This window comes from Enhydra lutris, unplaced genomic scaffold (assembly GCF_002288905.1).
Source record: "Enhydra lutris kenyoni isolate GAN:26980312 unplaced genomic scaffold, ASM228890v2 scaffoldscaffold1, whole genome shotgun sequence".
Classification (NCBI taxonomy): Eukaryota; Metazoa; Chordata; class Mammalia; order Carnivora; family Mustelidae; genus Enhydra; species Enhydra lutris.
Window position 1 is genome coordinate 81,184,956 of NW_019154085.1, and position 25,888 is coordinate 81,210,843.

General features: G+C 35.0%; 1 protein-coding gene across 1 annotated transcript in view; it reads left to right on the forward strand.

Annotated features, from left to right (window-relative positions):
- LOC111145218 (fibrous sheath interacting protein 2) overlaps positions 1-25,888 on the forward strand; it is a 90,912-nt gene that overhangs the window by 51,453 nt on the left and 13,571 nt on the right. The window contains exons 17-19 of the mRNA XM_022499977.1: positions 1,914-11,449; positions 14,125-14,619; positions 16,348-16,448. Coding sequence (XP_022355685.1) covers positions 1,914-11,449; positions 14,125-14,619; positions 16,348-16,448 — 10,132 coding nt within the window. The remainder of the gene's footprint in view (positions 1-1,913; positions 11,450-14,124; positions 14,620-16,347; positions 16,449-25,888) is intronic.

Consider the following 25,888-nt stretch of genomic DNA (forward strand, 5'->3'; position numbering starts at 1 on the left):
AGGTTTCTTTTTTCTTTTTTTCTGACAATAGCACTGGAAATGGAGTATTTAATTACTTCTTAATATATCAGGATACCAGAAAAGAAAAAAAAAAAAAAAGTTTGACATTCACATGGTTTGAACCTGAACAAGTCTGCTGTTCAGTTTTCCATAACTACAGATGAGAGAAAATGGCATTACTTTAAAGCAGAGGATTGTGGTTGAGTGTGAGATAGAAGCTCCAAAACGTTTTTAAAGTTTTTATGCATGACTTCTTTATGATCATGCCAAATATACATGTAATTGATTGAAGGTTAGTGACTCATCTCTTCAAGGTGAACAGTTGAACTCTTTGCCATTATTAGTCACAATGTATAAGAAGGGGTGTATTAACCATTGTTTGTATTCCAGTATTCTTAAATTCTTTAAAATCTGAACATCTCCTAACAAAGTCATTTTCATTCTTTTTCTAAGAGGTTGAATCATATATAAGAGCCATTTTTTGTATATCAAAACCTGCTGATTATTGGCAATTTCTTTACTGGCAATATTCCAATATTGCATAGTACCCCTGAACTGGATCAATAATTCCAGTTACCAGTAACTAGTTGCTATAATACCAGTTCAGATACATCACTTGCCAATCATTCAAACAGGAAAACACATCTTACCAGTCCTGCCCACCTGCATGGGGGTTCATTTCCCATCCTTAAAACTGTCATTCTTTCAAAATGGATAGCTGTGTGTCTGCAATTTCATGCTCATAAATATACTTTCTCCAAACACAGCCTAACTAAACTTAGAGAATTATAAAGAAAAACAAAACAAGAGAAGATCTATGATTTCATCCCACTGGTATTTTTCTCTATCAAATGCATTCTCTATTTTCAGACACGGTCAGGGCCTTCCAGTGATTTTACTCCTGCTCCTTATTCCTTTTGGAATACTCTTTCCCCACTTTCTTCATCTCAACATAGCCAAAGCCTGCCTAGCAGTCAAAGCTCAGCTCTAAGCTTCCCATCTCCACAGTTTTGCCTAATATTACATGCAGAGGTATAACAGATGATTAAGTGTTGAGGAAGTTTTGTTTCTCTGGCTGCCACTTGAAGAAGTTGGCCATCCCAGGTAGGTATATGATTTTCAATAAATACTGTTTTGAATAGAAAAAAAAGAAGAGAGGTGTGACACACTAAAATCTAAGGGTTAAAATACTACTGACACTGCAACCTATCCCTAACCCTTCTGGAGTTTAGCACATTTTCATTTCAATCAAGTCATTGTTGCAACACATCTCTGTAGCTCCCTAAAAGTAATAGAGGGATGCCTGGGTGGCTCAGTCTCAGGTTACGTGTCGGGCTCTTGGTTCCAGCTCAGGTCATGATCTCACGGTTGTGGGACTGAGCCCCCAGTTGGCTCTGTGTGCAGCGTGGAGCCTTCTTGTCCTTCCCTCTCTGCTCCTCCCCCCCACCCAAACATATAAATAAATAAATTCTTTTCAAAAAAGTAACAGGTAACCTAACACTAAATATTTTCACTAAAAAATAAATTTTAAATAATTACATGAGCTCTCTAGAGATTACTGCAGACAAGCTAAACAGTAACATCAAACTTGGAAATCAGTTTTCTGCTCCATGATTTCCAGCTTCTTAGAGCTCCTAACCCATCTAAGCAAGACAGATACCAACACTTAACTGAGAGACTTGAATTCTTTAGGGTTATTTTCTCAATTTTCTGGCTAAAATTAAGATTCCACAGGTGGAATCCACAGGTGGGTAATAAATGTCTGAAGAAAACCCAATTTCTTTCTTGACTATGTTTTTCTTTTTCTTTAGGGAGATATTCCATAGGTGAAATTCAAATGTAAATAATTATCAATATATTGAATTTTACATATTTCTCTTTATGCATGCTAAAAGTGGTAATTTTTCTTCCAGTTTCCAGTGAGGAGAAGGTGTCTATTATTTCTACATTGTCAAGGAAAAAATGTGAATCAAAACAGCCTCTAAGAAGTATCTACAATGATTCTTCACTTAATCAACTTTGTGAACATCTCACTGAGTCTATCATTTGCCATTTAACTTCAAGCATTTCTGGTAACACCAAAGATAGCAGAGAAAGGGAGAAAATACTGGAAAGCCAAAATGTAGGATTTAACAAGATTATTTCTATTGATTCTCAAACGTTTGAAAGCAGGTCAATTTCTATTGGAGAACTTGCTTTAAGTATTTCTGATATTGTTACTGAAATCCTTTTTAACAGTAACATTATAGAGGTTGACATTGCACAGCAAATGTTTCCTTTAAAAACAAAGTACATTTACTGCCCAAGAGTAGCTTCTGCTAACTTTGATAATCTCTTTCAGGATCTCTTAACAGGAGTGATTCATATAATGTCCAAAGAAATAGGAATAAACCATCATCTTGAAAGCAATGGAAGAGAAAAATCATTTTCCATGTTTAGAAGAAATAGTGTGACCATTTGCAATGAAACAAATACCATGGAAAGACAGAGAGGCTTCAGAGATCGGAAATCATCTAATTACCAAACTGATCATGTCCTTCAAAAAAGTAAATTTAATTATCTGGCATATAAGTTAGACAATCTGATTGGTACCCTAAAAACTCGTGAATCCAAAGAAGTAGTCAATAAAGTTTTTAATATTGTTTTAGATTTATTTTTACCAGATGAACATCCAAGTGAAGCCATGAATTCTGATAAAAAAGCAGGAACATTTTTTCCATCCTCAGATGATCAGCAAAGTAATAGCCTACTTGGAAATAACTTAGGCCTCACCCCCAAATCAGTTTTTCTTCTCAACATTGTGTGTGAGAAACTTATCAGAACACTTTTGGAAAAATGCACAAACACTGTTTTACTTGATAATAGCCCTCTTTCCAATGAAATATCAGCAGAAGAATGTAAACTTTTAAAAACACTGCAAAGTGTAAAAGATGAAGAATTTGATTACTGTAAGGGAGAAATGGACTGCGAACAATTTCAAGGAGATTATATGTCAGACTTTTTAGAAAATCTGGCAGAAATGGATCAAGATTTATTATCATCAGACTCTATGCTTACTGTTATTTCCCATAGCTTGGTTAAATCACTGATGGACAAACTATGTCACAGTGTACAACTCCCCCAAAGCCCACCTTTTGCAAACAAGCCTTTGAAGTATACAAGAAAAGAAATGCAGTCTAGTTTCATAAATGCAAAAGGGCCAGAATTAACAGAATTAGGACAAGGTAAATCCTTTTTAGGATTCATGAGTTACAATGGTAATGCTTTGACAGGATCCCTGAATAATCCCAGTGGGGTTAGCTCCAAAGTAAAAGCACCATTTGGCAAGAAATGTTCAGTAAATTCCACCTCTGTGTCACCTCTCAAAAGACAGGGAACAAAAGATGTGGATTCAATACCCATCCATAATAAGCTCTATCCAGGAGATATAAATACAGGTGTGTACTCAGCCACATTTTTGGAGGAAATAATTTCAGAACTGTTTTTTAATCTCTCTACTTCACTGTGGGACAAAAACAAAAATATCACTGAGGACTGGCTCTATGAGATGAATACAATATTTGTCAACAATGTAGTCAATGAGTTTAATAAGGCACAAGTTACCGTTTTACGGAATGTTGAAGAAAGGCTGTGTTTTCCACCAATCCATAAAGAAACTATTAGTAGAATTGTTGACTTAGTTTATTATGATGTTTTACAGCAATATAAAGTGAAAGTGACCTGTGATGATAATCAAGCATGTGACAATACCTCAATAGCAGAACAAATAACTAATGGCATATTGTCAGAGATTTTAGATTACCAACTCCCATCTTGCTTCAGAGGAAAGCTCATTCCAAATTCCTATTACCCTCTCCAAGCTGAAATTATATTGCAGAAACTTCAAAATAACATGAGAAAATTTACTTCCCAGTTTAGGTCTTCAACAAGCTACAGCACCATGTTGTCCCACTCATTTTTGGAAGATATCATCCGAAGACTTTTATCTCAACTCATTCCTTCACCCAACAAGGCTTCCCCTTTGGGGAACAAATATTTCATGAGTTCTGATTTCAATGAAATGTCTACCTGTATAATAAATAAGGTTTTATCAGCCATTTCAAAACATAAAATTTGGTTCACTATATATGATAATCAGTATCTATGTACTGGAAAAAACCTCCAGAAGATGGTGGATTCTGTTTATAGTAATATTGTGCAAATGTCCGAGTCTCTTGTTTCAATACAGAAAAGTATAGTCAGCCGAAGCCCAATTATGACTGACCGAATAGCCAGTTTTATTATCCAAGAGATTATTGAAAATCATCTTCAGCCATTTTTGTGTGGAGAAGGTTTACCTCGTCCAAAGACTCCATTGGATGCAGTATCAAATATGGTTAAGCAGGTTCTTAATGAAGTCAGAGAGTCACACAGATTCCAGACACCATCACCCTTAGGTATTTATCCTGAGACATTTGTAGGGGAAATTGTTGCCAGACTTTTATCAAAGATTTTTAGTCCAAAGCATGACACTGAAATTGAACTGGAAAATATGACCCAAAAAATAGTAAACTCAATAAATAGCCATTTTAACAAAGCTAAAATTCACTTTCTATATGATGACAAAAAACAATCTTACACCTCTGTAAATATAGATATTGTGGATGAACTCGTCACCTCAATTTATGGAAATGTTTTAAAACAGCATGGGCTAGACCCCAAAGTTGATAAAGAGTCTAAAGACAGTGATATTTTTGTGGAAAATATTACCAATTTAATTATAGCAGCTATTTCAGATTACCTTCTTCATCCACTCTTTTCTGGTGATTTGTCATCATCTTCTCATTCAATTTCAATGGCTGAGAATATTGTTCAGGACATTCTTGATAACATCAGTAAATCTACCAAGCCAAGTCCGAGTTTATCTCCATATAACACTTTGCTTCCATACACGTTTTTAGAAGACATGATAAGAGTGCTATTATCTAGAATCTTTCCTTCTGCATCTAACATTGTTCCAGACAGAGAAACTCCAAAAGACAGATCCAGAGCGAATTTCAATGAAATTGCTTCAAAGATAATCAGTGATATTAGGATGAAAATTTCCCAACATGAAATTCGATTTTCCAAAAATGAGGAAGAAACCAAGTTTGTTTATTCAGAAGATGATGTTCAGCATCTTGTTGACTCAGTATTCAAAAATATTTCACAAAACTCTGAGTCTCAAGAACCATTTGAGCAAAATATCACAAGCAGTAGTGATATTTTTATTGATAGAATAGCAGGGTTTATCATTAAACATATCTGTCAACAACATCTTCAGCCATTTGTGGATGGAAATGTATTACCTTCTTCATCATACACATATTTGGACAATAAGAAAAAGCAGTGGTTTTATGCCACTGTTTATTCCTCAACTTTTTTGGAAGATGTAGTCTCTGGGGTTTTAAGCAAAATACTCCACAGGGTATTAGGCATTGTGCAAACAAAACCAGTAAGAGATTCAGAAGATGAACTGTTTGATAAAGCTGAGAAACTCATACATTTGATAACAGAGGAATTCTCAAACTTTGAAGTTAGCATTCTAGAAAATGCTGAGGAACAATTGTGTTTGCCTCCAGTGGAGAGAGAAATAGTCAAGAACATTATTGATAAGGTGTACAGCAAACTTCTGCAAGAATATGAGATGGAAATAACACCAGACAAAGATTTTCTAAATGACACAAAGACGTTAGCTGCAAGGATAACCAAAAGTATCCTTGCTGAAACTTTTGATTTCCAAATTCATCCAAACCTTGTAAGAAAGCTTCCTTTAAAGTCACACTCCAAACTCAATACTAATGTTTTGATGAAGAGGGTTCAATGTAACATTACCAAATCAAGATTTCAAAGGCAGACATCAACAATATATACTACTATGTTATCACATACTCATTTGGAAAAAATTGTCACTCAGCTTATATCTCAGATGAGTCCATTGGCCTCCAGAACAGAACACCCAACTACTACTCAATCAAATCTAAGTAATACAGTCATAAAACTGATAAATGAAATTATGTCAATAATTTCAAAACATGCAATATGTATTATTAAACATGGAAATGAAAAACAAAGTATGATTTCAGAAAAAGATATCCAGTCTATGGTTGATTCCATCTATGCTGATCTTTCATATTTGAATTTATACCAATCTCTTACAAAAGATAAAAAAGGTATAAGTAACATACCTGTTTCAAAAATAGCAAGTTTTATAATAAAAGAAATCTTTAACCACCATCTTCATTCATTTTTATCTGGAGATAAAACTCTTGTTTCATCTGCAGTTGATCAAACATATAAACAGAATGTAGCAGATCCTAAACAAAGAGAGTTGTCCTTCATTGTGAACTCAGCTTTCTTTTTGGAAGAAGTAATTTCTGAGCTTTTATGTAAACTCCTTTATGCATTCTCACATAATTTCTTGGCTGCTGAAAACCCAGATACAGTAAAAACCAAAACTGCCAGCATTGTTACAACCTTAGTAAACTCAATTGTGCAGGAGTTTACCACATCAGAGATTTTAGTTGCAGATAACTTTGATGATGATATGCGTTTTTCAGAAGGATATAAAGAAATTGTTCAAAAAACAGTCAACCTTATTTATGAAAAAATTTTAGATGAATATAAATCTCTGATTCAAGTATACAGGGCTATACAAAGTGACACTGTTTGTTTTGGAAGAAAAATATATTATTTGATATTAGAGGAAATTTATGATTATCAGGTGCAATCATTAGTTTCAGGAGAATTAGTGTCTTCTTCTTATTCTTCCCCGCAAGCTGATAATATCATCAAAAATGTGCTCAATGTAATCACAAGTGATAGCCATACCTTACCATCATGTATTACTGTGCTGCCTCGTTCTCTTCTGGAAGATATGATTTACAAGCTGCTAGTGCATATCTTCCCTTCACCTGACACTGAAAGTGAACTAAAAGAGGAAGAAGTTACCTCAGATTATGAGTTTGTAGATGCAACTTCAAAGCTGACAGATGAAATTATCAAAGAAATATCTGAACATGAGATCCGTCTTGCCACAGCAGAGGAGAATGCAGAAACTATGCAATTAGAAATGATTGAGAATTTGGTTGACTCTATATGTAATAATATTTTGAAAAAATCTGAATTTCAAGCTGAAGTACAGAAAGGTGCAGACAAAAAAGAAGGTTCATTCCTCAGTAAAATAGCTGGATTCATCATGAAGGAAATCATGGATCATCATCTACAGCCATTTTTACATAGTGAAGAATCTTCCAGTGATGTATCTGATTATGGGCAAAAGTCTGTACTTAGTAAACCTGATAAAGAAAAGACACAGCCTGCTCTATATTCAGCTACATTTTTGGAAGATGTAATTGTTGACCTTGTTCATAAATTTTATTCTCTTCCAAGTATTACTGAAGATTCTAAAAAAGAAATGCTAGAGCCTGACATTGTGGGCTTAGCTATAAAATTTGCAAATTCTCTGATAGGAGAATTTAGGAAAAGTAAAATTAAAGTTCTACCAAATGCTGAGGAAATGTTTTCTTTTCCACCAATTGATAAAGAAACAGTTGACAAGATATCCAATTTTGTATATGATCAGTTCATAGGAAAATATGGCTCTAGTGATATTCAGAAGGATGACAAAAGTAACGTTGTAGCAGAAATGATTGCTGCTTTAGCTCAGAAGGCAATCTCTGCTTTCAAGATTCAACCACTTTTTTCAGGAGACTGGTCTTCCACCTTCTTTTCATTTCTAAATCCGGATAACATCACCCAAAGGGTTCAGCACCTACCACAGCAAACCTCTACACAGATAAACAGATGCTTGAAAGGAAATGAACTTGCTTTACCAAAACAATCATATAAATACACTTCTGTAGCCACAGGCCAGAAAAATGTGTCAGACACTTTGGAAATAGATAGTGGTACAATAAGTAGAAAGAAAAGTTTCAAAACTGATGAGACATCAATGAAAAAAGGTGACATCCAAGATCCAGTAGTTACCTCTATAACTACAATTATGAAAAGCAACATGAATAACATGTTATCAGTGCCAGCTGCAAATGTGACAAATGAAAATAAAGAGACAGAAAATAAAATGGAAATTTCAATAAAATACGAGAATGTATCAGGAGTCACTTGCCCAACTACTAGTGTGAAACATAAAGACAGGCAGGAACCAGATTTGAGGGTAACTCTTAAAAATAATGAAATTGAGAAGATAAGCATATCAGCTTCAAAGGATGAGAGGAGACAAGGTAATAAGTTACACACACAATCTCCAGTAGTTACTGATGTTACAGTATATGAGGAGGAAATACCTGGACCAAATTTTGAAATAAACAATGAAAAGAAGATTGACAAAACAAGGGAAAATACATCAAAAGAGGAAGACAAGCCCTTTCAGTTATCCTTGACATCCAAAGTGAGGAACACAGAGACCACAACAGAAAATATTTTGAAAACAGTTGTCCAAAAGCCAAAAAGAGAGGATGAAAAAGATCTTCCATCTCAAACAGATATAAATGAGAAACAGTACTCAGATTATGAATACGTTCAAAATGTCATTGAAAACATTTATGACAATATTTTAGAATTATATCCTTCTCCAGAATCAACAGATTATTCAAAACCCCAAACTCCCCTAAATGATACATTACATGTAATTCAAGAAGTTCACCAAGATTTTACACAGTCTGTTTCAACAAAAGATTCATCCCTCTCAATTAACAAAAATCTTCCAATCAAAGAGAAAGAGGAAAAAGAGAAAGTGAGAAGTATAGAAAGAAGGAAAGAGATAGAGAGAGAGAAAGAAAAAGAGAAAGAGAGTAAGAGAGGGAAAAAATCAGAAAATGTGAAAAATAAGGAGATTAAAAATGAACCTAGTAAATCAGACAGTCCTCAATACCCATCAAAAAGTAAACCTGGAATTGTTCCTGCTAAATTTTTAGAAGATGTTATCATCGAGATGGTTAACAAATTGTTCTTTTCTTCATCTTCAGAAACACGCATAGGTGACAAATGTCAAAATGTAAGTGAGGATGGTAAAAATCAAGCTGAACTTTATGATATAGCTATGAAATTTATGGAGTCACTGTTGAAGGAATTTTCAGATGCTCAAATTAAGGTATTTAGGCCACATAAGGGAAATCAGTTTTTTCCACCTGTTGATAAAGTGTCATCAGTTTCTAAAGCACTTCCCAGGCATAAAGAAACAACTACAGACGAAACATCATCCAACATTAACAAAATAACTGTGGATAAAATGCCACTTATGCATAAAATGACTGAAACACCATCATCAAATAAGATACCCTTCCTAGATAAAATACAAGTAATTGATAAAACATTGGTCAACAAAGTTGTCCATTCTTCTGTGTGCAATATTTTGAAGGAATATAAATCTCAAGACTTGATTTGTAAGAATATTAAAAATAATGGGGAAAATTTTGCACGAAGACTAACCAGTGCAGTGATAAATGAAATTTTTCAACATCGGCTTAATTTCATATTTTGTGATGAGGTTCCAACTTCAGCATGTTTGCCTCTGGAATCTAAGGATGTTGTTAGAAAGGTCCAAAAGGTGGTACAAACAGCCAGCAAAGAATGTCAACCATTATCACCATCTATCATCATGCTGCCTCATGAATTTTTGGAAAATGTTATTTCTGCTCTTTTAGCCAAAATTTTTTCAACAGTATCCAACACTGAAGTAGAAACATCTGAGTACAATTGGTTCACAGAACTGGATTTCCTTCAAATGAAATTATTAAATACAGTTACAATAGCAATCTCCAAAGATAAAGATGTGACCATACAATATGTGGAACCTTTACATCCCAATGATGATGAAATTATTCAATTAGTGATTCATTCTATTTATAATAATCTCTTGTCACAGTATGGATCACAAGAGATAATACAAAATTGTGTAGCCAGCGGATGCAGAATCCTTTCAGAAACAATAGTTGACTTAGTCCTGAAAGAAGTGACTGGCAGTCAATTGCAAAACTATTTTTCTGGAGAGCTAACTCCACATCAGTGTGCAGAAGTTGACAGTGTTGTTGAAAATATTCTTAAAGATGTTATCCAAACTCCTGATGCTCTCCAGCCTCAACCATCACACGTTCGTATACTGCCTTATAATATAATAGAAGAAACTGCTGTAAAATTTTTATCAAAGCTTTTATCTGTGTTTCCACAAGTGGATAAGGAAAGAACCAAATCTCTAGAAACTGACATGCAAAAAATAAGCTCAAAAATATTAAATTCAATACAAGAATTTATCTCCAAAAGTAAGATTAAACTTGTATCACCAGCCAAGGAATTCCCTACTGTACCTTTAGCTAACAATGAAACTATTGAAAAAGTAGTTAATTCTGTTTATGCCAGTGTTTTAAAGCACTCTGGCTCACACACTTCTGTATTTAAAGATTTAATGGATAAAAGTAATGTCCTCTCTGATATAATAGGTCTTTTAATGGTGAAGGAAATTTCCAATTCTGAATTTCAACCTCAAGTAGAGGACAAAGTATCAAGTTCAGGATTAGTTCTGGAAGCTGTCAAAATTATGGAAAAAGTGCTCAAAACTGCTGATGAATTTAAGTCTCAGGAAAAGTCTTCATCCAAAAAAGGTTCTATGTTAGATGCCAGGTTTTTAGAGGAAGCATTGGCCTTGTTTTTGGCTAAGATTGTAAAGTTGCCAAGTGCCTCAAGCAAAGATGCAAAAAATTTATCAAAGCCCGAGTTAAATAAAATTGCATCTCAACTTACAAAATCTGTGACAGCTGAAATTTCCCAAAGTAATATTAATCTTGTTGCTGCTAATCCTGAAGAACACCTTTTAAATCCAGAAAGTATAGAAGTGATTTCTCAGGTTATTGATTCTGTTTATAATAATGTACTCCAACAGTCTGGAACCCAGGAAGAACTTTATGATGATATAAAATGTACAAACACTGTTTTCCCTAGAAAAGTGGCTAGTTTAATTATTAGTGGAGTTTCACAATTTCCATTAGATACAGTTACCAGAAAGAATTCAAATGCTAATCTCTTTGGAAATCTAGATGTTGATAGAATTATTCAAAAGGCCCAAAAGCATGCTGCTATTGATATAACACATGAGTTAGAGGAAGAAGAGTCATATCAAGATTCAACTGGAAATTTTCCAATTAAAATAGTTCCTCATTTTGGGAATAAACCCATCAAAATAGATCCAGAAATTATCTCAGAACACTTAGCAGTAATTTCTGTAAAAACTCAACCTCTTGAGAAACTCAAGATGGAGTGTTTAAAAAACACTGGACATAGTATAACAGAACTGAGAAAGGCATCAATAAATGGGAGAAGCTACTCCTTACCAGACACATCCAATGTAGAAAAGATAAAGAGAGAAAGACGTTCCTCATTGAATAAGTTGGGACGACTGGATGTAAAACCCTTTGAGGTAAGTGCAAAAGCAATAGTAAAAACATAAGTGAATAGTGAGACATAGTGGTTCTGTGATTCCCTTCCTCCAACAGGCATATGGGAATGCATTTTTGTTGTTACTGTCAAGCCCTATAGGAGAACTGGTTGCATGGGTTCATCCATATAGTCATATAATTTACTGGGACTTGCCATATCAGCTTAGGGGCTCACTCTAAAGGTCTCAGGCAAGTTCTTTTATGAAAATCAGTTCAGAGTGGTTTTTTTTTTTTAAGAACAAAAAGGCAGGGACCTACCCTTAACAGTAAAATAAGGCTGACTATTTATAAACTTCAATTGCCAATTCAGAAGAGACACAATGCTCCATAGCTCCTGTAAGTTCTTTATTGTGGATATCAAAAGCAGTTTTAAAAGGCCAGTTAATAGAATATCAGGATATATGAGGTTTCAAAAACTATCTACAAAAGTTTAAAATAGTTTAATTCCTCAAACTTATAGCTTATACAGTGGTAATCTTTTTACTTTTAGCAATACTTATTAATAAACATTCCACTAAAAATCCTAGATTATACTGGTTTCTTATTATTTCACTTCAATTATATTAGCTTCTTCAAATTTTTCTATACTCTCAGTAAGTGCCCAGTTTCCCCTTTTACCTATATTCTAGACCTAGGGCAGCTACCCTAATGCTGCCATTTTGATGAACCGATTTCCTCTTGCTATGGACCTAGCTCTGCCTTAAAGCTCCATACTAGGGCCCCAAATACATTAAACTAAGTAGGACTTTAAAATATCAAAACTATGTCCTTGTTACATGGAAACTATACCACTGAGGACCGAGGGATTGTCTGGCCTATACATTTACACTGACCTACACATTTTGATTTTTGTCAAATCCCCTTATATTGATGGTGTTCACTCATTAGAAGACTGAGTGTACTTAGGGAAATAATCTGTGGCCTGGGGCAAAGTTTTATAGACCTTTTCTCCCTGGAGCATAAACTTGAATTTTTTTCCAATGCTGTTCTGCAGTACACTGAACTAAGTCTTAGGGCTGGTAAATATGTTAATTAGTGCTTTATGTTTTCATACTCAAATACTGAGATCATCATGAGCTGAGGCATAATTTAATCTTCTTTGCCCTAAACTTTTTGGATCAGAGGACAGTCCTTTTCACCCTTAAGTTTTGTTCTTATATATGTGTTCTTATCATTCTATTAGCATATTATTTAGCAGTCTTCATTTATATACAAGTAATCCGTTGGGGGTTTAATTTGTGTGAACAGACTGTAGAATAACATTACTCAAAATTGGTTTTTAATTATCTGTAGAATTTTCTGTCACAAATCTTACTTTTAGTCATTGCCTCTCTTTATTTAAGTCAATTAGCAGGAAAGAGAATATTTAATAAAGCAAAAGCAGAAAACCAAGCAGGAAAGAGAATAATTAATAAACCAAAACAATCACCTGTGTCTTTTTAAGGGGAAGAAAAGCCATCCTAAAAATTAAAAAAAAAAAAAAAGTATATTAAAGAAATAGATACAGAGAACTCTATCAAGACACATGATTTTTACTAATCTGGGTATCAACACTGTCTATCTCTAGCATAGGGACAGAGAAGAGATAAAAGAAAGGTAGATTGGATCAAAGAACTTAGACATTTGATGGCTCTATAACAGGGCTTTCTTTTCTGTTTTGAGTAGTATAGATTCCCAATACACTAGGTATATACATATCAAAATTATGTACAGTAATAAATTCCAAAACCATAGGGGATGATTTTTGATTTTCTAAACCATTAATTCCCCTTACTGACACAGAAAATCAAAATTGATTGTGTTTTAATTTCTTTAAAAAGCTGTTTCTATATCTTTCCACAGAAGATATTCTTTTAGGACACCATTGTCTGAAAAATTGGCTCGCAGTATTACAAATGATGTTGAGGTTTATGATTATTGAGTCAGTTTGGAGGTTCTGTGGTATCATCAAAAACAGAAATTAGAGAAATTCTGTTATCTGTAATTGTCTTTTCTTTTATTTGTCTTTAGACATTGGAAATGGAAAGTAAGACTTGACTAGAAAGGTAAAAAAAATTAAGACTTGTTTTGACAATTCTTTTGGAAAATATAACCAAAGATTCAGGAGTGGAAGAATAAGGATTAAGGAGTCGAAGACCTTCACAAATCTGGTTATTCATCATTTTTAAAAGCCAAAATCAGACAATATCTTGATTTTTTTTCTTATTGACTATACATACATTTAGGATTCTTTATGATTGCCTATCTAGAATTTTAGAAAAATAGATTATAGTGTCTATTCTGTTCCAAAACTTTGAAGGTCAATGAAAAAACAAAAATTAAATTATGAAGCAAGAAAATTTAAGTTTAAGCAAAAGAAAAAAGAAAGAAAAGAAAAGAAACCAGTATTAGATGTTCCTCTACACTTTGGAGTAAGTTCTGATAGATTAATATGATCTTTGGAATATAAAAGAAATGCTAGACACCACAAATATTTTTCATAACTTTCATTTGTTTCCTCTTTTTAAAACATTGTTAATATACAAATAGTGGCATTTGAAGATAATACTCCTTAAACTGAAACTATAAGTCATATTAAAGTAGTTAAATTATAACAGAACCACAGGAGATTGATTGAGGCATTTGTTTTTAATATGCAATGTACCTTCAATTCCAGGCTGTTTGCAGAAATTCATTTCAGAATATAAGAAAGCCTGATATCACCAAGGTAGAGCTTTTAAAAGATGTTCAGAACAAAAAAGATCTTATCATTCGGTTAGTAGCTCATGATATTGATCAAGAAGATTCAGCAAGTACCATAGAAGAGGAACTAATGTCTGAAGATGAAGTTGTTTTAAGAGAGATTGTACAAGAAGAATGCTTAAGAGAACAATTTGAAGACCAAGTGAAAGAAGCCAAGAAGCCAGTAGAAAGCAAAGTTTTCTCTCCCAAGCCAACAATAAGCACAAGCAGCCTGAAAAAGTTTTTGTCTCTAAGCAAATGTTGTCATCCCACATCCAGTGTAAATATTGAAAGTACTGAAGCAACCTCAAATCATATAATAGAACCAAAAGAGAGAAAAGTTAAAAGAGCTATTGCTGAGATTGACATGGCCACATGCTCAGCAACCATAACTGAAACAGGCACTCAGGAGAAAAAAACACAGAATAAGGTGAATGAGAAACATAGCTGTCAGTGACTGATATCAATGGAAAGAGTAGAGATCTTCAGAAATTCTGTCTGAGAATGTATCTTAATTAGCCATAAAAGAATACTAAAATGGTTCCAGTCTCCTCCTAAGCCTAGTAATATTTATGATATGAAAGAAATCATTAACAGATGAACCCATGAAACTCAATGGAGGGAAAGCAGATAATGGAAAGAGACCTAGATTAGTTAGAAGCCCAAGGAGAACATAAAATAGAAACCATTGAAAAGAAATGCAAGCTAATTATTTAAATCTATAATTTAATAAATTTCAGTCTTTTGTATTTTGGCTGGTAAATATCCATTGAATATTTTGTGTAAAGAAAACTTATACAGGTAGGATAGGACTAGACATTGGGTCAATGTAGGAAGAAGTAAAAAAAAAAAAAAAAGATTCATACAAATTTAGATTGTCTGGGTCTAAATCCTGACTCTCACTTAATAGCTATGTGTGCTTTGGGCAAGCTACATAGCCAGCTTATTTAGTTACTTAGCCAACATGCCCAAAATTAACAAGCTAATCAAAATATTTTAAATGTCACCCTTATGACCAACCCATAAGCTCCACTATCATCATGGGGTATAGCTATTGTCCCTAAAATCACACCCCTCAAATGATGGTCTGGATTTCAGTGATCATTGGGGTATGGCCCTGTCCAAAAACTGGTACCAAAACCTGTTTTTGGAAAGGGTATATGATTTAGGATTTCCTGGTAAGAAAAGTCTATTGAGTATCCACTTGACATGATTCCTGGGTATGTACAAAAGCTGAGATGAACAAGAGAAAAAGAACAGAGATACAACTCTGTTCAATTCAGAAGCTTAACAAGTAAATTATCTTAATGCATATTCTGATCTATCTGTTGGGAAGCTATGTGTGATTTCATGACCAGATGCAGTCTTCAGAATAATTTTCTTGAGCCTCATAGTCAGAAATGCTGGCTTCATAGATAACTAAAGAAATATTATAGATTAACATTTGCAAAACTCAAAATGGAGGGATGCCTGGGTGGCTCAGTGGGTTAAGTGTCTGCTTTCAACTTAGGTCATGATCTCAGAGTCCTAGGATGGAGCCCTGTGTTGGGCTCTCTGCTCAGCAGGGATCCTGGTTCTCTCTATCTCTCTGCCCCTCCATCTGCTCATGCTCTCTCTCTCTCTTTCAAATAAAATCTTTTAAAAAAAACTCAAAATGGATTATATGAACAATAATCCCAATAATAGTAGCTTTTGGGGATTTTAAGAAATATCACAATAAAGATATTCTCATAAAAAATATGGCCATGAAATCACATGACTTCCCAACAGAGTACATATTAAAATGGTTGACTTGAAAAACTTCTGAATTGACCAGAGTTATGTCTCTGTTCCTTTTCTTTTTGTACTCAGTAAAATAAGATTTAAAATATTTGTAAAGTGCAGAAATGGAAAACTATATTCTTCAAATACTGTTTAAATTTATATTAAAAACTATTCAAACTCCAATATAAAATATAGATCATCAGCACTGAGTCATTTCCCCCAAAAAATTTTTTTTTGAAAGAGACCTTTTCATTAGAATTAAGAGATTCATCTTTTAAGTAATCTCTAGAATTTTTTTTATTATAGTGTAGATTCGAGTGCAAAGTATGCCAATAAGGTGAGAAAGTACATGTCAAACTCGACTTTATGTAACATATGTTTTTCACTTCTCCAGAAAGAAAAAAGGAATCCTAGTACTGAACCAACACATTACTTCATACATAGAATCATGAGTTCATCTTCATACAACCAAGAAGATCTGATTTCATCTACCAGGTATATGAAATTAAAGCAATACAAAAATAGAAACCTGAGATGAAAATAATACTTATGGGAAGAATAGGGTCCCTGGTAAAACTATGGTTGGGCAAGTATTCAGCCTTGGACTTTACCTTACTCCTTATTCTTCCCTCCTACACCTTCTCACTGTGGAGAATTCCTGAGGCAGTCCCCTTTCTACCTGATTCTTCATTTTCAGTTACCTGGTTTCTACATCTTTGTAGTATAGCAGTGTCTTGGATCAAGAATTTGCTAGTGTATTTGGTTTTGGTTTTGATTTTTAACCTGGGAGATAGGCACAATGATATCTGCACTATCACCCCAAGGAGTTCCTGCTCAACCTTCTTCAGTAGCTAAATGTTCCAGTGTATATAAATGCCTGTAAGAAGAATTCAAAGATGAAAGGGGCATTGTAAGGTAGAGCATTCAGAGATGAAGTCTGGAAAACAACGGAGTTTGATATGGGCCTCTAAGTATAGAGAGCATTTATATAAGAAGATAATTCAGGTTTGGACAACTATAGGAACAAAGTCGGGAGTGTGTGGCAATTACAGAGGACAGTGACAATAAAGTATACTGTAGACTTGAAATCTAATAACTATATCTAGGAGAGTTAAAAGTTGTTTAAAATTGTTAAGTTTATGAATATTCTTATATTCATATATTCATAACCCAGAAGAGGTAACATTTTCAATTATAGGAGAAGGAATGGGTATAAAGAGAAAAATTTGTCTGGTTACATTTCTTTTCACATAGCATGAAGGAGTTGTTTCTTTTTGACACTGACTCTGACATTATTTTGGGGATACCCATCATTGCCTCTCTTTCCTGCATAATGGTTATTTTAAAATACATTATTAATGTGAGCACCTCTCTATTGTTTATATCAATGATGAAGACAGAGGGCATAGATGATATCAAATAAAAGTCAATTTGGAACAAGATGGCAGACCAGGAAACTACAGGCCCTTGTCTCCTCAGGGAAACAAACAAACAAAAACTATAGGCTGATAAAATAACCTTATATGAGCTCCGAAAAATAGTCAAATATTTGCAGTAATCGAGTGAATGTGTAATCAAGGTAAAGCCACATTCAAAATGGTAGGAAATTCCAGATTTTTGCTTGCCTTTGCACAATCCCCTCTGCAACATGACAAGACACAGTTGGGAAGAAATGGGCCAATTCCCAGTTCCCTCCCTTGGGATGGAAAAAGCAGACTGGAACTTGTTTGCACTGTTCTGCTAGCTGTGGGCTGGCTGAGGGAATGTTTCTGTTTCACCTAAATAGACTGAGACAGTGGCATAGTTTGGAACTATGCCTGGAAATCACAGAAGGCAGCTGATGGGTCCCACAGTGCATGAAAATCACAGAGGACTACAAGATGCACCTGAGAGCAAGAAATAACTGGCAAAAGAATACAATGAATATTGAAGGCCCTGAAAAAAAGCATGATGGGAAGCATTCTTGGGAAATAAAAAATTTAAAAGAAGATCTGACAAAAGGGAGTCCTTGAAGTTTGGCTGGGAAGTTGGCAGAAGGAGGACCCAAAGCTCACCTTGTCCCCTGGATACAACTAGCTAACATCCATGCCAGTGTAAATAACCCAGGAAATGACCTGAAGACTGGGACAAGAAACTCCACAACTAAAGGCAAAGAAGAGGCCACATCAAAAAAGGTAGGAAGGGTAATAAGGGGTCTGGGAACAAAATGGACAATGGCCTTCTGCAGGAAGGAGGGAGCCAATGGCATAGAGTAGGTCAAAGACAGACTTTTCACACTGGGAAGCTCACAAATAGGGAGCTTTAATCTACATAATATTTGCCTTTGAAAGTGAGAGGGGCTGAATTTGAGTTCTTAAAACCAGCAGGACTTAAAGTCTATTATTTTAAAAAATCAGTAGGCTTGGCTGTGGTAGAGCCCAGAGGTGTTAAGAAGTGGAGTCCCTGCCCTTAAAAAGATAGCATGACAAACAGTCCATACAGATACAGCATAGAACCAGCAGTTTGAAAAATGCAGGGGGGGACAGACAGGAGGGAGACTGCTCTGTTCGTATCAGTGTACAGCCCAGAGAGACAGGGATCATGGGGAGGCCCCTCCAGGAGCAAAGGAGCCAGCAGGTACCATTTCCCTTCCTTCATCCCCAGCATAAACAATGGCCACCTGTGGGATCGAGTGCAGCACCAACACTCCTTACCTTCCCCCTACACACACACATACTTCAGCAGGTCTACCCTTCTCAGTCATGCCCACCTCAGTACTGGTACTGCAGGCCTCTCCCCCAGAAGACCAGCTCAAACCCTGTCAACACCACATCACCTGACCCCTGAGTATTTTGCAGGACCTCAGTTCCAGCAGGAGCAGAGGCAGGTCTCATTTTGCAAGCAGACCACTGCACCTTGCTGTCCACAATAGGCAAAGATAGCCTCTGCAAACAATTGGACTAAAGAAAAAAGAGACCACAGAGACCGCAGAGCACACACAACACACATAAGAAATAGTCCCTGAAGTGCCAGGCCCTGGGGAACAGGAAATACTGTGCTGCAGGGCACTACTGGACATCTTCTTCATAAGGCTATTATCATTAAGAGCAAGTGAGTAGCTAACTTTTCCTAACACATAGAAACAGACACAAAAAGTCACACAAAATGAGGAGACAGAAAAACATCTGCCAAATGAAAGAATAGGACCAAACCATGGCAAGAAACCAAAGTTAAATGGAAACAAATAATATGCCTGATAGAGAATTTAAAGTAATGATGACAAAGATACTCACTGGACTACAAAAAAAAAAAAAAAAAAAACAAAAAAAACAACCCTGTGGACACTGGGGACACCTGGGTGGCTCATTCAATTGGGCATCTGATTCTTGATTTCAACTCAGATCATGATCTCAGGGTCATGAGGCCAAGCTCTGTGTCAGACTCCATGCTCAGTGTGGAGTCTGCTTAAGATTCTCTCTCTCCCTCTACCCACCCGCTTCTCTCACTTGTTCTCTCTCTCAAAAAAAAAAAAAAAAGTGGCAGACATCAGTAAGATATTTATTACAGAGATACAAAAAGAACCAATCAGAGATCAAGAACACAATAAATGGGGGTGCCTGAGTGGCTCAGTGGGTTAAGCCTCTGCCTTTGGCTCAGGTCATGATCCCAGGGTCCTGGGATCAAGCCCTGCATCATGCTCTCTGCTCAGCAGGGAGCCTGCTTCCTTCTCTCTCTCTGCCTGCCTCTGCCTATTTGTGATCTCTCTCTCTCTGTCAAATAAATAAATAAAATCTTAAAAAAAAAAACACAATAAAGTTAAAAATACACTTGATGGAATAAATAGCAGGCTAGGTGAAACAGAGGAACAAATTAATGACCTAGAAGACAGAGAATGTAAAGTAATCTAGTTGACAAAAGGAGAGGAAAAAATATGCAAATTGAGAATAGTCTTAGGGAACTCAGTGACTCCATCAAGCATAATAACATCCACATTCTAGGGCTCTCAGAAGAAGAAGAGAGATAAGGCAGCAGAAAAAGATATTTGAAGGAATAATAGCTGAAAACTTCCCTAATTTGGGGAAAGAAACAAATATCCAGATCCAAGAGTCACAGAGATCTCCTCAAAAGTACAACCTAAGGAGGGCCACACCAAGACACTTACTAATTAAAATGGCAAAAGTTGTGATAAAATACTTTAAAAGTAGCAAGAGAAAAAAAGACAGTTACATACAAGGGGAAACCCCCATTAGGCTATCAGTGGACTTTTTAGCAGGAACTTGCAAGCCAAAAGAAAGTGGCATGATATATTCAGAATGCTGAAAAGAAAATATCTGCAGCCAAGAATACTTTTCCAGCAAGACTATCATTCAGAACAGAAGAAGAGATTTCTCAAACAAAGAGAGTTTCTCAAACAAAAACTGAAGGAAGACATGACTGCTAAACCAACCCTACAAGAAATATTAAAAAGTACTCTGTGAGTGGAAAGGAAGACTATAAAGTAGTAGAAAAAGTAAAAAAACACAAAAGCAGTAACAATAAATATTTCTATACAATCAAGGGATTCATTTTAAAAAAATGTAAAATATAACACCATATACCAAAAACATGGGAGGGAGAGGAATAAAAAAATGGATTTAAACCTAAGCAAACATCAACTTAGTATACACTGCTCTTTATATAAGATGTTATATGTAAAACTAATGATAACCATAAATCAAAAGCCAGTAATAGACATGTAAAGAATAAAGAGAAGGGGATCCAAGTACATCACTAAAGAAAGCCAACAAACCATGAAAGAAAGCAAAAAAAGAAAGGATCAGAGACAATCTGGGTTTTTTTTAAAAGATTTTATTTATTTATTTGACAGCTCAAGCAGGGGGACCAGCAGGCAGAGAGAGACGAAGAAGCAGGCTCCCCGTTGAGCAGAGAGCCCAAGGCAGGACTCAGACCCAGGACCCTGGGATCATGACCTGAGTTGAAGACAGATGCTTAACCAACTGAGCCACCCAGACACTCCAGGATCAGAGAAAATCTATAGAAACAACCATGAAACAAGTTAAAAAATGGTAATACATACTTATCAATAATTACTTTAAATGTAACTGGACTAAACGTTCCAATCAAAAGACATAGGGTGTCAGAATGGATTAAAAACTCATATGCTGCCTACAGACACTCAAGACAAAAAGACACCTGCAGACTGAAAGTGAGTGGATGGAGAAACATTTATGATTAAAAAAAAAAAAAAGCTGGGGTAGCAATAATTATAATCTGAAAAAGAAGCCTTTAAAACAAAGACTGTAACAAGAGGCTAAGAAGGATACTATATAATTATAAAGGGGGCAATCCAACAAGATGATATTACAATTGTAAATATTTATGCATTCAATATGGAAGCACCCAAATACATAAAACAAACATAAAAGAAAAATTTTGTTAATAATAAACATAAAAGAAGATAAAAGTAATACTTGAGAGTAATACAGTAATACTAAGGGATTTTAATACCCCACATACATTGATGGACAGATCATCCAAACAAAAAATCAACAAGGAAGCAGTGGCTTTGAATAACATACTGGACCAGATGGATTTAATAGACATACTCAGAATATTCCATTCCAATACAGCAAAATATACATTCTTTTCAAGTGCACATGGAACACTTTCCAGAATAGGTCACACATTAGGCCACAAAACAAGCCTCAACAAATTAAAAAAAAAAAAAAATTGAAGTAATAGCATGCATCTTCTCTGACACCACTGCAAAACTACGAATCAACCCCAAGAAAAATCTAGAAAGACCACAAATACATGAAGGTTAAATAATATGCTATCAAACAATGAATGGGTCAATCAAGAAATTAAAGAAGAAATTAAAAATTACATGGAAATGGGAAACAAATGAAAATGAAAACACAATGGTCCAAAAGCTCTGATATGCAGCAAAAGTTGTTCTAAGAGGGAAGTTTGTAGCAACACAGGCCTACCTTAAGAAATAAGGAAAATCTCGGGGCACCTGGGTGGCTCAGTGGGTTAAAGCCTCTGCCTTCAGCTCGGGTCATGATCCCAGGGTCCTGGGATCGAGCCCCGCATCGGGCTCTCTGCTCAGCAGGGAGCCTGCTTCCTCCTCTCTCTCTCTGCCTGCCTCTCTGCCTACTTGTGATCTCTGTCTGTCAAATAAATAAATAAAATATTAAAAAAAAAAAAGAAATAAGGAAAATCTCAAATAAACAACCTAACCTTACACCTATAGGAGTTTGAAAACAAACAAACAAACAAACAAAACCTAAACCCTGGAGCACAACAGAAGGAAGGAAATAATAAAATGTAGAGCAGAAATAAGTGATACAGAAACTGAAAAAAGAAAAAAAAAGAACAAATCAAATGAAATCAGGAAATTGTTCTTTGGAAAAATCAACAAAATTCATAAACCTCTAGCAAGGAAAAAACAAAAAACAAAAATGAGAGAGAGAGAGAGAACCCAAAGAAATAAAATTAATAATGAAAGAGGATAAATAACAACCAACACCATAGAAATACAAATAATGGTAATAGAATATTATGGAAACTTATATGCCAACAAATTGGACAACTTAGAAGAAACATAGTATTAGAAACATATAACCTACCAGAACTAAAGCAGGCAGAAATAGAAAAATTTGAACAGAACAATTGCCAGCAATGAAATTGAATCAGTAATTAAAAAACAAAACAACCCAAAAATAAAAGTCTAAGACCAGACAGCTTCACAGGCAAATTCTACTGAACATTTAAAGAAGAGTTAGTACCTGTTCTTCTCAAACTATTTCAAGAAAATACAAAAGGAAGGAAAAATTCCCAGTTCATTCTATGAGGCCAGTATAACCCTGATACTAAAAGCAGATAAAGACCATACACACACACACACACACACACACACACACACACAGAGAGAGAGAGAGAAAGAGAGAGAGAGAGAGAAACTGCAGGAAGATATCTCTCATGAATATGGATGCAAAAATATTCAACAAAATCATTTCAATGCAAAAAATGCAAATGCAAAAAAAAGCATTTGGCAGAGTACAAAATATATTCATGATAAAAACCCTCTGCAAAGTAGGTCTAGAGGGAACATAGCTCAGCATAATAAAGACCTTATATGAAGATCCCACAGTAAACATCATACTCAATGGTGAAAAACTGAGGGCATTCCCTTAAGGACAAACAATCCAAGTATTTCCACCACCATCACTTCTATTCAATAATGTACTAGAACTCCTAGCCATAGCTATTAGACAAGAAAAAGAAATAAGAGCTACCCAAAACTGGTAAGAAAGAAGTAAAACTCTCATTGCAGATGACATGATAATACATATAGTAAACCCTCAAGGCTCCACCAAAAAACAACTAGAATTGATAAACGAATTCAGTAAAGTTGCAGGATACAAAATCAATGTACAGAAATATGTTGCATTCCTAAACACTAACAATGAAACAGCAGAAAATGAAATTAAGAAAACAATCCCAGGGGTGCCTGGGTGGCTCAGATGGCTAAGCATCTGCCTTCTGCTCAGGTCATGATCTCCAGTTCCTGGGATTGAGCCCCACATTGGGCTCCAGCTCAGCAGGCAGTCTGCTTCTCCCTCTCCCTCTGCCTCTCCCCCTGCTTGTGCTCTCTTTGTCTCTCTCTCAAATGAATAAATAAAATGTTAAAAAAAAAGAAAGAAAACAATCCCATTTATAACTGCCTCAAAAACAATACTATATCTAGGAATAAATTTACCCAAAGAGGTGAAAGACCTGTACTCTGAATACTATGAAACACTGATGAAAGAAATTCAAAATAAGGCAAAGAAACGGAAAAACATTCCATGATTGTGGGTTGAAAGAACAAATGTTAAATTATCTATACTACCCAAAGCAATCTACAAATTTAATGCAATCCCTATCAAAATACCAACAGCATTTTTTCAATGGAACTAGAACAAAGAATCCTAAAATTTGTATGGCACCACAAAAGATCTAAAATAGCCAAAGTAATCTTAAAAAAGAACTGGAGATATCACAATTCCAAATTTCAAGTTCTATTACAAAGTGGTGGTAATTAAAACAGTATGTTACTGGCATAAAAATATACACATACATCAATGGGATAGAGCAGAAAACCCAAAAATAAATCCACAATTATACAATCAATTTATCCTTAACAAAGGAGGAATGAATATCCAATGGGAAAAAAGACGGTGTCTTCAACAAATGGTGCTAGGGAAACTGTACAGCTGAGGAAAGAAAAAAGAGAAAAAGAGAGGAAAGAGAGAGAAAGAAAGAAACAAACTGGATGGACCACTTTCTTTCATCATACACAAAAATAAACTCAAAGTGGATTAAAGACCTGAAACCACAAAAATCCTTCAAGAGAGCACAGGCAGTAATCTCTCTGACATCAGCCATAGCAATATTTTTCTAGATATGTCTCTTGAGGCAAGGGTAATAAAAGCAAAAATAAACTACTGGGACTACATCAAAATAAAAGGTTTCTGCACAGCCAAGGAAAGAACCAACAAAACTAAAAGGCAACCTACTGAATGAGAGAAGATATTTGCAAATGACATATCTGATAAAGGGTTAGTATGCAAAATATATAAAGAACCGATACAACTCAACACTCAAAACACAAAAATTCAATTAAAAATGGGCAGAAGACATGAACAGATATTCTCCAAAGAACACATACAGATGGCTAACAGACACATGAAAGATGCTCAACATTACTTATCATCAGGGAGATGAAAATCAAAACCTCAATGAGAATATCACCTCACAGCTGTTAGAATGGCTAAAATAAAATAAAAAAAATACAAGAAACAAGTGTTGGCGAGGATGTGGGAAAAAAGGAAATCTCTTGCACTGTAGTGGGAAGGCAAACTGGTGTAGCCATTGTGGAAAAAACTTTTTGTAGGTTAATCAAAAATTAAAATAAAACCACTCTACAACCCAGGAATTGAACTACTGGGTATTTACCCCAAAAATACAAAAACACTAATTCAAAGGGATACATGCACCCATATGTTTATTGAAGCATTATTTACAGTAGCCAAACTGTGGAAGCACACCAAGTGTCCATCAATAGATGGGTGGATAAAAAAGAGGTGAGATATCTCTTTCTCTTTCTCTCTCTCTCTCTCTCTCTCTCTCTCTCACACACACACACACACACACACACACAGTGGAATATTATTCAGACATAAAAATTGAAAGTAATCCTGCCATTTGCAGTAACATGAACAGGGGCACCTGGCTAGCTCAATCATTAGAGCATGAAACTTGATCTCAGGTTCATGAGTTTGAACCCCATGTTGATCCTAGAGCTTACTTTAAAAAAAAAAAAAAAGAAAGAGAGAGAGAAAAGAAAGAAAAAAGAAAAAGAAAGACTCATGCAATAACATGAGTAGAGCTAGAGAGTATAATGCTAAGTGAAATAAGTCAGCCAGAAAATGACAAATATCATATTATCTTACTCATATCTGAAATTTAAGAAATAAATGACAAAAGGTGGGGAAAAAAGAAAGAGAGAAAAACCAAGAAACAGACTCTTAACTATAGAGTACGAAAACTGATGATTATCAGATGAGAGGTGACTGTGGGAATGTGAGAAATATGAGATGGTGATTAAAGAGTACACTTATCATGATGAAATAAAATAAAATGATTTTTAAAGTAAGCAATAAAATGAAAACAAAAAACAAACCAATAAAAAGCAACCAACAAACAAACAAAAAAAGCCCCAGAACAGACAATTTATAATGGGTTTATCAGGATGTGACCCCACTATAATTCAAAGATCTGTATATACTGTCTTTAAGAGACTCACTTTAGATAGAAGGACACACACAGGTGGAAAAAGAAAGGATAGGAAAAGATACCCTATGCAAACAGAAACCAAAAGAGAACAGAGTTAGCTATACTAATATCAA